Source organism: Pteropus vampyrus, unplaced genomic scaffold, assembly GCF_000151845.1.
Source record: "Pteropus vampyrus isolate Shadow unplaced genomic scaffold, Pvam_2.0 Scaffold1000003297, whole genome shotgun sequence".
Lineage (NCBI taxonomy): Eukaryota > Metazoa > Chordata > Mammalia > Chiroptera > Pteropodidae > Pteropus > Pteropus vampyrus.
In genome coordinates, this window is record NW_011917699.1 from 22,917 (window position 1) to 36,436 (window position 13,520).

General features: G+C 34.7%; 1 protein-coding gene across 1 annotated transcript; it reads right to left on the reverse strand.

Annotated features, from left to right (window-relative positions):
- Window positions 1-12,410: 12,410 nt before the first annotated feature.
- Window positions 12,411-13,351, reverse strand: LOC105311346 (olfactory receptor 4Q3-like). Its single transcript, XM_011387326.1, is given in 2 exon segments — window positions 12,411-12,442; window positions 12,445-13,351. Coding segments are annotated over 2 exon segments (939 nt in total).
- Between the last annotated feature and the right edge of the window lie 169 nt (window positions 13,352-13,520).

Genomic DNA, 13,520 nt, shown 5'->3' on the forward strand with positions numbered 1-13,520 from the left:
GGGTAAATATCTAGTAGAAGGATTGCTGGATCATATGGTAGAACAATTCTTAGTTTTTGAGGAACTTCCATACTGTTTTCTATAGTGACTGTACCAATTTGTAGTCTCACCAGCAGTGTATGAGAGTTCCTTTTTCTCCGTATCCTCTTCAGCATTTGTTATTACATGTCCTGTTGATTATAGCTATTCCAACAGGTGTGAGATGGTATTTCATGTTGGTTTTGATTTGCATTTCCCTAATAGCTAACGATGTTGAATATCTTTCTAATACTTGTTGGTCATTTGTATGTCCTCTAGGGAGAAGTGTCTATTCAGATCCTCTGCCCATTTTTGATTGGATCATTTGTTTTTTTTCGTTATTAAATTGTCTGAGATCTTTGTATATTTTGGATATTAGGCCTTTACTGGAGGTGTTGCTTGCAATATATTTTTCCATTCAGATGGTTGTCTCTTTATCTTGTTGATTTCTTTTGCTGAGCAGAAGCTTTTTAGTTGAATGGAGTTCCATTCATTTATTTTAGCTTTTATTTCCCTCGGTTTTGAGGTCAAATTTATAAAATCCTTTTTAAGTCCAAGGTCCTTGAGTTTAGCTCCTATGTTTTCTTCTATGCGTTTTATTGTTCAGGTCTTATATTCAGGTCCTTGATGCATTTTGGGTTAATTTTGGTGTGTGGCAATAGACAATAGTCTAAATTCATTGTTTGCATGTGGCTTTCCAGTTTTCCTAGCACCATTTATTGAAGAGGTTTTCCCTTTTCCACTGTATGTTTTGGGTTTGTTTGTCAAAAATTTTTGCCCATATAAATGTGGGTTCATTTCTGGACTCTTGATTCTGTTCCACTGGTCCATGTGTCTGTTTTGCTGCCAATACCATGCCGTTTTGATTACTGTCACTTTGTAGTATCATTTGAAGTCGGGCAGAGTGGTGCCTCCAGCCTCATTTTTTTCCCCTCAGGATGGCCTTGGCAATTCTGGGTCTTTGTGCTTCTAAACAAATCTGATGATTTTTTTGTTCCATTTATTTAAAAAATGCCAATAGGATTTTGATGAGGATTGCATTAAATCTGTATAATGCTTTAGGAAATATGATCATTTTAACTATGTCAATTCTTCCAATCCAAGAACATGGAAAATCATTCTATTTCTTTGTATCTTCTTTGATTTCTTTTAATAGGATATGGTAGTTTTCATTATATAGGTTTTTTACATGTTTCATTAGATTTATTCCTAGGTAATTTATTCTTTTTGTTGCAATTGCAAAAGGAATTTTTTTCCCCACTTCAGTTTCTGACGTATCATTATTAGGATATAGGAACGCTATGGATTTCTGAACGCTGATTTTGTATTCAGAGACTTTATTGTATTTGCTTATTGTTTCTAGTAGTGTTCTTGTGGAGTCTTTAGGGTTTTCTATGTAGAGAATCATGTCATCTGCAAATAGTGACAGTTTGACTTCTTCATTTCCTATTTGGATGCCTTTTATATCTTTCTCTTGCCTGATTGCACTCGCTAGGACCTCCAATGTTATATTGAATAACAGTGGTGATAGTGGACAGCCTTGCCTTGTTCCTGATCTTAGAGGGAAGGTTTTCACCATTAAGTATAATGTTGGCTGAGGGTTTGTTATAGATGGCCTTTATTATTTTAAGGAAATCCTTTTGTACAGATTTTGTTTAGTGTTTTGATCATGTTAAAGACTTTTTCTGAATCTATTGATATGATCATATGATTCTTAATTTTTAATTTGTTTATGTGGTATATCACGTTAATCGATTTGCATATGTTGAACTATCCCTGTGCCCCTGGGATGAAGCCCACTAGATCGTGATGTATAATCTTTTTAATAGATTGCTGTATTATTTAGAATTTTTGCATCTGTGTTCATGAGAGATATAGTTCTGTAGTTTTCTTTTTTTGTGTTATCCTTACCAGGTTTTGGTATCAGAGTAATAATGGCTTCATAAAATGAGTGGAGAAGTATTACCTCCTCTAAGATTTTTTGGAAGAGTTTGAGGAGAATAGGTATTAAATCTGAATGTTTGGTAGAATTCACTGGTGAAGCCATCTCGTCCTGGACTTTTACTTTTGGTAGGTTTTTGATGATTGTTTCAATTTCCATACTGCTGATCAGTCACTTTAGATTTTCCAGTTCTTCTTGATTCAGTCTTGGAAGGTTGTATTTTTCTAAGTACTGGTCCATTTCTTCCAGGTTATTACATTTGGTGTTATATACTTTTTCATAGTACTCTAGTATGATCCTTTATATTTCTGCAGTGTCTGTCATAATTTCCCCTCTTTCATCCCTGATTTTGTTTATTTGTGTCCTTTCTCTTTTTTCTTTAGTGTGTCTAGCCAGGAGTTTTTCAATCTTATTATCCTTCTCAAATAACCAGCTCTTTGTTGTGTTTATTTTTTCTTTCTTTCTTTTTTTTTTTTGTTTTATTTTGTTTTCAATTTCATTTATTTCTGCTGTAATGTTGGTTATTTCTTTCCTTCTGCTAACTTTAGGCTTCATTTGTTCTTCCTTTTCTAGTTTTTTAAGATGAAGCATTAGGTTGTTTATTTGAGCTCATTCTTGTTTTTGTAGATAGGCCTGTAATGATATGAACTTTCCTCTTATGACCACTTTTGCCATGTCCCAAAAGTTTTGGTATGTTGTACTATCATCATTCGTTTCTATGTATCTCTTGATCTCTCTTTTCGTTTTTTCTCTGACCCAGTTATTCTTCAGTAGCAAGTTGTTTAATCTCCATGTACTTGTGGCTCTTCCCATTTTCTTTTTTACAGTTGATCTCTAGTTGTGAAGCATTATGATCAGAGAATATAGTTTATGTGATTTCAAACCTCTTGTATTTGTTGAGGCTAGCTCTGTGTCCCAATATGTGGTCAATCCTTGAGAATGTTCCATGTGCACTAGAGAAGAATATATAAGCAGCTATTTTGGAATTTGGTTGATCTAATGCATCATTTAAAAATGTTATTTCTTTATTCATTTTCTGTTTGGATGATCTGTTCATATCTGACAGTAGGGTATTTAGGTCCCCTACTACTAGGGTGCTTTGATTTGTTTCTCCCTTTAGTTCTGTTAGTAATTGCTTTATCTATTTCGGGTCTCCCTGATTGGGAGCATAGATATTAATAAGTGTTATGTCTTCTTGGTGCATGAGTCCCTTTCTCATTATGAAGTGTCCCTCAGTATCTTTCCTTACTTTTTAAATTTTGAAGTCTATTTCATCTGATATTAGTACCACTACTCTTGCTTTTCTCTGAATGCTATTTGCTTGAAACATCATTTTCCACTCTTTCACTTTGAGTTTATATTTGTCTTTGGAAATGAGATGTGTCTTCTGGAGGCAGCATATGGTTGGGTTTTGTTTTTTGATCCATTCTGCAACTCTGTGCCTTTTTATTGGTGAGTTCAACCTATTTACATTTAGGGTGATTATCGAAATATGAGATCTTCTTATAGCCATTTTATCTTTTGCTTTCTGGAAACTTGTTGTTTCTATTGCTTCCTTGTCCTTACGTTTCTGTTTTCTTTATTTTGGTTGGCTTTTGCGGGTTTTCCATCTGATCCTTCTTGTTTTATGTTATATACAATGGTTCTGAATCTTTGGTGTGTGGTTACTATTATGAATATGTATACAGTTGTCCATTTTCTTCCATGCGTGACTTATCTTCATTCTCCTTTGCCAATTTGAATCTTTGAATACCCCCTTTTCAGTCATTGTTATCTCAATTTGTTCCTATGTATGCTGAATGTTCATTACTATCTTGTTATAACAATTCTCTTATTATTATTTAAGCTTATAATGCCCTGTTCTTAGTAAGAGTTGTGCTCCTCTGCTTCTATTTGCCTGATAGTCACTTTACTCTTAATTATGGTTTTTTGTTTTGTTTTGTTTTGTCATTTTGTTTTAGGTAATTTGACCCCTTTCAGTATTTCTTCTATCTAGTGCAGGCCTCGTATTGGAAAGTTCCCTGTTTTTGTATGTATGGAAAGGTTAATTTCTCCTTCATATCTAAAGGAGAGCTTAGCTGGATACATTATTCTAGGCTGGTAGTTGCTTTCACTTAATAGTTTAAATATTTGATTCCATTCCTTTCTGACTTGTAAGGTTTGTGCTGAGAAGTCTGACCGTAATCTAATGGGTTTTCCTTTATAAGTTACCATCTTATTTTCCCTGATGCCCTGAGAATCTGACTTTGTCATTGATTTTTGATAACTTTAATACAATGTGTCTTGGAGAAGGTCTTTTGGGGTTGAGATGAATGGGTGTTCTGTTGGCTTCTTGAATTCCAAGCTCCAGCTCATTCCTTAGATTCGAGAAATTCTCATCCACTGTATGTCTGAAAATGCTTTCTAATCCCTTCTTCTTTTCCTCTGCTTTGAATATTCCCATTATTTTTATGTTTCCTCTCCTGATGGTATCAGCTAGTTCTTGTATTTCTCTTTCATTATTTTTCATTCTTCGGTTTCTCTCTTCTTCCTTCTTATTTATTTCTAGATTTCTGTCTTCGATATTACTGATCCTTTTTTCCATTTGGTGAGCTCTATTCCCCAAGCTTGCTATTTCAGTTTTCAACTCTTGCAGTGTGTTCTTCTTTTCCAGAAGATCTATTCTATTCTTTTTGAAGATTTTAATCTCCTTGTACTGCTCATCTAAGTGTTTTTTCAGTTCCTGAAATTATTGATATGACTCTGTTTGGAATTCGCTGAATTTTTTCAGAAGTACCATCCTGAATTCTCTGTCATTTAAGTCACATATTTCTATGTCTGTAAGCGTATTTTCTGGAGATTTTTCTCTTTCTTCCTGAGATGCCTTGTCATCTTGGTTGTTCATGGTGTTTAATGGACTATTTCTCCTCCTTGGCATTAATGCAAATGTATTCTGCTTTTTTCCCAGAAAGATTTTGATATAAAGGTCTCTCTTTAGCCTGCTGCAAAGATGGTGCTTTTCTTTTGGTTTTCAGTAGGTGGCATCTAAGCCTCTTGAATTCCTGCTTTATATAAAGCCTTAGTAATGACTTTTTTTCCTGACAGATATTTAATCACGCTTGCTACCCTCAGTTTCAGTCCCTGTCAATGTTTGCAACAGTTTTGGTAGCATTTGCTCAGATTCCCCTGGGAATCCATGGTGATCAGTTCTGGAGGGCCTGGGGGAAAAGGCCCTCTGGGTTGGGAGTTGGGGACTGTGGCTCAGCCTTGGTTTTGCAATCATGCCTGGCAAAAATCAACTTGTTTTTTTTGCTGTCCTGCTTCTCTGCTTTTTGCCTGATGTCTGGGTCCTGCCGCTGGGTGCATCAGACCACAAATTATTTCAGGCAGGGCTGTTCAGGGAACTCGTTGCACCTTCTACCCTCCCCCTCCTCTTACAGGGAGCTCTAGCAGCTGCGAGAGGCAGCTTCTTTATTTCTCCCAGTCCACTGCCTGACACTCAGGGTTCTGACCTGTGGTAGCTCTTATGTGCAGATTCCACACTCAGACATGCTGATGTGCAATTTGGGTGTTTTTTGTTGAGTTTTAGATGTTCAGCTTATTGTTGTTTCAAGGGGAGAGATCTGGAGGCGTCTCTCACTCCCCTATGTTTCTAAAGATCCTCTTAAAACAATTTTAACTAAGAATTTATAATAGAACATCTCCTTGACTTCATCATTTCTATAGTTCAAATGTAAATTCTTTTTAGTCGCTTTAGTTAATATATTTTATGTGTTGCAAAAAATAAATATTACTTTCAGTAAAAATAATATAATACTGGGGTGATAATGAGTATTCAAATTCTCCAATAGGGTCTTAAAAAATATTGCTCAAGACCAAAATATGTAAAATTTTCCTCCCTTAACATTTGGTCAGTTTTTCAGTTTACAGTAACCCCTTCATAGTATGCAGCGCATGTTTCTATGTCTGCATTTTCTGCCTTTGTTACACTGTATTATGTTTATGAATCTATTTCCTCTACTAGATTATGCAATATTTCTGGGAAAAGATTAGGAAAGAGAGAAACGAGAGGAGAGAAGAGAGTAGAAGAGAGGAGACAACATGATTTTTTTATATTAAAAAAACTAAAGACTCTACCAAAAAACTATTAGAAACAAAAAACTAATACAGTAAAGTTGCAGGATACAAAATCAATATACAAAAATCCATTGCATTCCTATACAATAACTAAGAAATTTCAGAAGAAAAAAAGGAAAAAAAAAGTTTCCTGTTGCATTTGCAACAAAAAGAATAAAATATCTAGGAATAAACTTAACAAAGCATCTGAAGGACCTATACACAAAAAACTACAAGACATTATTTTTAAAAATTGGAGACACGAAGAAATGAAAAGATATTCAATGTTTATGAATTGGAAAAATTAATGTAGTTAAAATGGCCATATTATCCAAAGCAAATACAGATTTAGTGCAATTCCCATCAAAATCTCAATGGTATTTTTTAAAGAAACAGAACAAAAAATCATCAAGTTTGTATGGAATCACAAAAGACCTGAAATAGTCAAAGCAATCCTGAGGGAAAAAAAAACAAAGTTGGAGGTATCACACTGCCTGACTTCAAATTATATTACAATGCGACAATAATCAAAATGGCATGGTATTGGCAGAAAAACAGACATGCAGACCAATGGAACAGAATTGAGAGCCCAGAAATAAACCTTCATATGTATGTGCAAATAATTTTTGGCAAGGAGGCAAAAACATACAATAAAGAAAAGAAAGGCATTTTAATAAATGGCGCTGGGGAAAATTGAAAAGCCACATGTAAAGAAGTGAAACTAGACTGCTGTCACCATATACCAAAATTAACTCAAAATGGATCAAAAACCTAAATATAAGACCTGAAACAATAACTTTCATAGAAAAAAAAAAAGTAGGGACTAAACTCATAAACCTTGGATTCAGAGAGGATTTTATGAATTTACCTCACAGGCAAGGGAAGTAAAAGCAAAAGTAAGTGAATGGTACTATATCAAACTAAAAAGCTTCTGCACAGCTAAATAAACCATCAACAAAACAAAGAGGCAACCAAATGAATGGGAGAAGATATTTGTAAACAATGCCTCTGACAAAGGGCTAATATCTAAAATACATAAAAATCTCACACAATGCTGTATATATGTGTATGTATATGTATATGTATGTGCATATATATGTATGTGTATATTACTGTTAAATTGTACACCTGAAACTGCATTTTGTTAACCAATGTCACCATAATAAAAATTTTTTATTTAAAAAATAAAATAAAATAAAATGATTATTGATAAAGAACAAAATATATTATAAAAACTCTACAACTCAACAACAAAAATGAACAATCCTATTAAAAAATGGGCAGAGAACCTGAGCAGACACTTCGCCCAAGAAGACATATAAATGGCCAACAGACATATGAAAACATGCTCTATTTCACTAGCTATTAGGGAAATGCAAATCAAAACCACAATGCGATACCACTTCACACCTATTAGAATGGCAGTCATCAACAAGATAAGTATTAACAAGTATTGGAGAGGTTGTGGGGATAAAGGAACCCACATACACTACTGATGGGAATGTAAATTGGTATAGCTATTTTGGAAAATGGTATGAAAGTTCCACAAAAAATTAAGAATAAAATTACCATGTTACCCAATAATCTCTCATCTGTGTATTTACCCCAGAATTTTCAAAACATTTATTTGTAAAGACATGGAAACAACCAAAGTGCCCTTTGATAGATGATTGAATAAAGATGATGTGGTACATATATACAATGGAATATTAGTCAGCTGTAAGAAAGGATGGAATACTGTCAATTGTGACAACATGGGTAGATCCTGAAATGATCACACTAAGTGAAATAAATCAGACAGAAAAAATTGAGAACTATATGATTTCGCTCATATATGGGATATAAAACTGAAAGCAACAAACTAACAGAGACACATGGACATAGACAGTGGATTAGTGGAAACCAGAGGGAAGCAGGGAGGGAAGAGGTAGATAAGGTTCAAGGGGGTCAAATATATGGTGACGGAAGGAGATTTAACTTAGGGTGGTGAACGCACAATGCAATATACCTATGATATATTATTGAATTGTACACATGAAATCTATATAACTTTATTAACCAATAACTTTAATTTAAAAAAATAAATAAAATAAAATAAAAACTGAAATAGAGAATTATTGAAAGAAAAAAAAGCCAAACTCATAGAAACAGTAAGTAAAATAGTCATTATCAGGAGTTGGGAGAAAGGAGAATGCTATGGTGGTAATCATATTGCAATAAACAAATGTGTCAAATCAATACTTTGTACACCTTAAATTTACACAATGTTATATGTAAATTATATCTCAATTTAAAAGATGATGAGTATTTATTCTTGGGCACTGTGCTGGATAGTCTTGAACAAAGACCACTGAATAATGGGCAGTCCAGTATATGAAAAGAAAATTGCAATAAATATGATAAATGCTATGCTGACTAAAGATAAGTATAGCATGCTATGAGAATTCATATAAGGATCAGTTAACAAAACTCTACAAAGACAGGATCAAAAACAACTTCCAAAAAGTTAATACTCTTTTTTTGTATTTATTTATTTACTTTTTAATTGAAGAAATTATTTTAATTTTTATTTTCCCCATCTACCTCTCCTCTCCCCCCACCCTCTGGTGAAGTTAATACTCTTAATCTGATATTGAAGATGGAATGTGGGTAATTCCAGCAGAGAAAGCAACATGTTCAGAGGCCTAAAGGTATGGGGAAACTGCAAATAGTTCAGAGGTTCGTATTATGGGAGAGGACAGGGACAATAAATGAAGACTAGGACTGAGACTTAGTCTCAGAACAAGCTTCGTCACTAGAACTTGGCCCAAGGTTTGCAGTGGTATTCTAGAGAAGTCAATAATGTGGGGATTCCTAGGCATTATCCCAGATGTTCTTATCCCCATTCACACCCCATACTCTTACAGACTTCCATAATAATATTTGTACCAGAATCTGGGCAGGATAGAACTTGCAGATGAGAAACTACAGACTTGAAGGAAGAAAAGGAAGAGATGGTTAAGGATAGGAAGTCAAACACAGTTACTCAATTAAGAAGTAAGAACAAACTGCACTGTATTTACATTTTACTGTACATAGATTTTAGCATTTCCTCTAAGTAACAGAAGCTCACAAGGTGCTTGTGTTTGTTTATGGAATAATTACAAAAAAATTTCTTAGGAACTTAAAGAGCATAAGGATAATAAATCAATAACTAGCATGATAATATATTAAAAATAGATAACTTGGGTAACCCTATTTGTTAAAGAAAAACTATCGAAATATAAATAAAATATGGGATTTAGTTCATAATAATAATATATCAGTATTGATTCATTAATTGTGACAAATGTACCAAAGTAATATAAGATGTTAACAATAGGGGAAATGGTGTGAGATATACAGAACTGTCTGTAGTATCCTTGCAACTTTTCTGTAAATTTAAAACTATTTAAAATTTTTAAAAATTATTTAAGTTTAAAATTATGGCATAAAAGCCTTGAAAGCATGATGTTAACCAGAACATTTTTTTGGTTAAAAAAAAACATAAAATGAGATTTTTTAAAAATATAATTTTGAGGATGCATATACTATCATTTAACATGAAATGTCTTGTATTGAGGCTGGTTTCAATATGAACGGAGAAGTTATTAGGGATTTTTTGGCAGGAGTCTACAGTCAAAAGCTCTAGTTCTTCTTCTGTCCTGTGATTCTCTAAGATCAAAAAACTGTACAACCTTCTTGCAATTTTTATTTCCCTTTTAATTTAATGGTACAATTAGCAATAATGGTAACATAAACAGACAATATTTATTGAGTTCTGACCACAGGTAGACATGCTTATTAGAGCTTTATAAGCATTATTTTGTTTAGTTTTCCTGAGAATCCTATGAAGCAGATACTCTTACTGTCCATATTTTACAGTCAAAGGGATATTGAGAAGTAAGTCGCTTGCCATCTGATAATTGGTGAAGCTGAACTATGATGAGGCTATCTGACTCCAAGGAAGAGGCTCAGGCAGACCCTGGAAGTGGGCTCAGGGCATTTGAGCAGGGAACTCTGTAGATAATATCAGTCATGTATAGCATTAATAAAGATAATTTTAATATAGATAATTGATTAAGCAAGTATTGCAAATGCAAATTTAAGCAAGTATTGAAAATTCAAAAAGGAGTATACAAAATTCTTACTTTTCTGAATATTATGCTACTAATCACAGCTATCAACAGGACATTTAAAATGATTTTCCAAGACCTTAAATTTTGCTATGAAAGAGGAACACTAGAAAAAGAGGATGTTGCAGCCAGCCGACATGAAAAGAAAGCCTGGAGCTTCATGTTCCTGCAATTTGCCTTGCTGACTTAGCACCATTTACCTGTCATCAGCCCACACACTACTCTCTCTGTCTGGCAGTTTCCTACTGTCTGCTCTTCTGCATATTCACTGCAGGCAATGGATCTCTGTGGAAATGTTGTGAAGTGAAAAGGAAAGAGGGGAGTGTGATCTGTACTAGGGAGCCACGCTCACTCTCTCTCATCCTATTAAGAAATCACCCAAGTGTTAGCCTTGCTCCTGATCTGTGAGTCCTTCTGTAGCAATACATACATATATACATGCATACATACATACATACACACACATGCATATATATATACATACATATATACATAAGGTTTCTTGAACATAAAGTCACTAACTCACAGCACAAAAATAGAAATCCATTCGTTATTCCAAAGTAAAGAAAACTCATGTAATGAGGGGTAATGTAAATTTCCTAGTATATCCTAGCATTAGGCAGAATTTCAGACATCTTTTTTCCTGAGGTATGCTTTTTAGCTAAGCAATCAGAAAGGTCTCTCTCCATAGCATTGGATTAGGAAATAAAGTGAACAAATATAAAAATATTCCTCAAAGTCCGTCATTATATTATTATTTAGTAAATAAAATAAATACCTTTCTATAGCCATAAAGTTACAAAGAGCCTTATATCAGAAATAGATAATCTTAAATATAAATGTTTAAGTGAATGTTTTTAGGTAGATCCTGATTCTGGAGCTGTATAGTTGAAATTAAGCAATTAATCCATGTACCTGGGATAAATACTCTTTCTGGAGAGAAAAAAAAATATTAACTTAATCTTAATTATGTAAATTTAGTAGCTTCCTTGGTTGATTACACATTTTCTAAGTGATTTGAGCAAGTCACTTAACAAATCTGCATTCATTTGTAAAAATAAATTGAATAATACTCCTTATTCCTCATGGGATATAAAACTGGAAGCAACAAATGAACAAAAAGAACAGAGACTCATGGACACAACAGTTTAGTGGTTACCAGAAGGAAAGGGGGGTGGGGGGAAGTAGATAAAGATAAAGAGGGTCAAACATAAAGTGACAGAAGGAAATTTAACTTTGGGTGATGAACACAATGCAATATACATATGATGTATTGCTAAAGTGTACACTTGAAACCTATACAATTTTATTAACCAATGTCAGCCCAATAAATTTAATTAAAAAAATTACCTACTCCTTAAAGCACTTTTGATACTCAGAGGTAATAACTATGAGAACCTCAAGGATAAGGATAGGGTAGAGGAGTGCTTTAAAACATACCTCATTTCTTTCTTTCTCTTTTACTTTAGAATTCAGAGCTCTTAAACTCTTATAGTCAGTTGAAGAGCCAGCTTATCAACTTCCCCCCACTATATTACCATTTAAAGAAATGGGGTGCCTCTCCCCAAACGGCCTCTATAGCAGAATACTAAGAGCTTGCATCATCCAGACTCCCAGACTTCCTTTTCTTCACACACGAACTTCTCTAAGAACGTGGGTTCATTCAAGTGAGTTATTCGACTGCATTTCTAAAATTTGGCACAACACAGAACACAGTTCTTTAGTGAACACTAAGACACAGGGTGATTAGTGATGTTTTCAGGCTTCATTAGAGAAGGACAAAACGGAGTCACACTGCTTCCAAAGAGGCTCTGATGAGACATGAGAAGGAACTTCCTGACACCAGAGCAGGCCACAAAAAAAGATGTAATATCTTCTTTCATTTGAATAGAGTTTAAAAGAGAAATGAGTAAAATAAAGGAAGACTACTAACAGACAAAGGATAGAAGAGTCGATCTTTCAAGGCATCCTCTTGACTCTAGTACTCAATTAATGACTGTTGTCATTTGTGGGCCAGTAAACACTTCTGAGTCCCCTGCTTAATATTTAACGTCTGCTTCTCAACTATAATCAAGAACAATGCAATTATAATTTATATGCTGGCTTCTCTTTTATACCAAAGTCACCAAATTGGTTTTCATGCATGAAAAAGTATCCCAAGAAAGAGTATGTTTTCTAAATCACCTCTTTTTGCTCATTCCTTAACATGGCAGCAGGATGCCACATGCTTTTTCCTCAGTTTCTTCATGGCTGTCTTCATATCAGTATTTCTGAGTGTGTAAATGAGGGGATTTAACATAGGTGTGACTACCGTGTAAAAGACAGAAAATACCTTATCTACAGAGAAGCTGCAGAAAGGCCTCAGGTAAATGAATACACATGGTACAAAGATCAGGCTGACCACCGTTAAGTGGGAGGCACAGGTAGAGAGTGCCTTGCTCCGGCCCTGGCGGAAGCGAGTTCTCAGGGTGATGAGAATGACAGCATAAGAAAAGAGCAAGACTAAGAAGCAGACAAGAGACAGTAGCCCACTGTTTGAGACCATCAGCACCTCCACCACATATGTGTCCATGCAAGCCAGCTTGATGACCTGTGGGACATCACAGTAGAAGTTGTCCAATTCGTTGGGACCACAGAAGGGCAGCTGGATGACCAGTATGACTTGTGTGATAGAGTGAATGAAACCCCCACACCAGCAGGCAAAAACCAGATGAAAGCACAGCTGGCGGTTCATGACTGTCAGGTAGTGCAAAGGATTACATATGGCAACATACCTATCGTAGGCCATGACTGTCAACAGAAACATCTCACTGGCTCCCAGAAAGTGCAGGAAGTAAATCTGGGCCAGGCATCCTGGAAAAGAGATGGTCTTGCCCTGCTGTAGGAAATCCCCTAACATCTTGGGTACAGTGACACAGCTCAGGCACAGGTCAATGAAAGACAGATGGCTCAAAAAATAGTACATAGGAGATTGGAGTAGGTGAGCATCAACTTGCACTGTTACCACTATCAAGAGGTTTCCCAGGACAATAGCCATATAACACAACAAAAATATTAAGAAGAGAAATAGCTGCAGCTCCCAAGAGGATGATAGGCCCAGAAGAACAAATTCTGTCACCTTAGAAGCATTTTCTTTTTTCATCAAGTCAAGAATACCAAGTGACCTAGAAAAAGAATTAAATTGGAACGAGAGATATAAGTTAGACAAAAGGCAAACAAAAAAAAGTCATCAGATTTTATAGAATCATATTCCAAGATGAAAAATACTTAAAGTAGGAATGTAGGAAATGTACATTCCTGTATAAATAAAA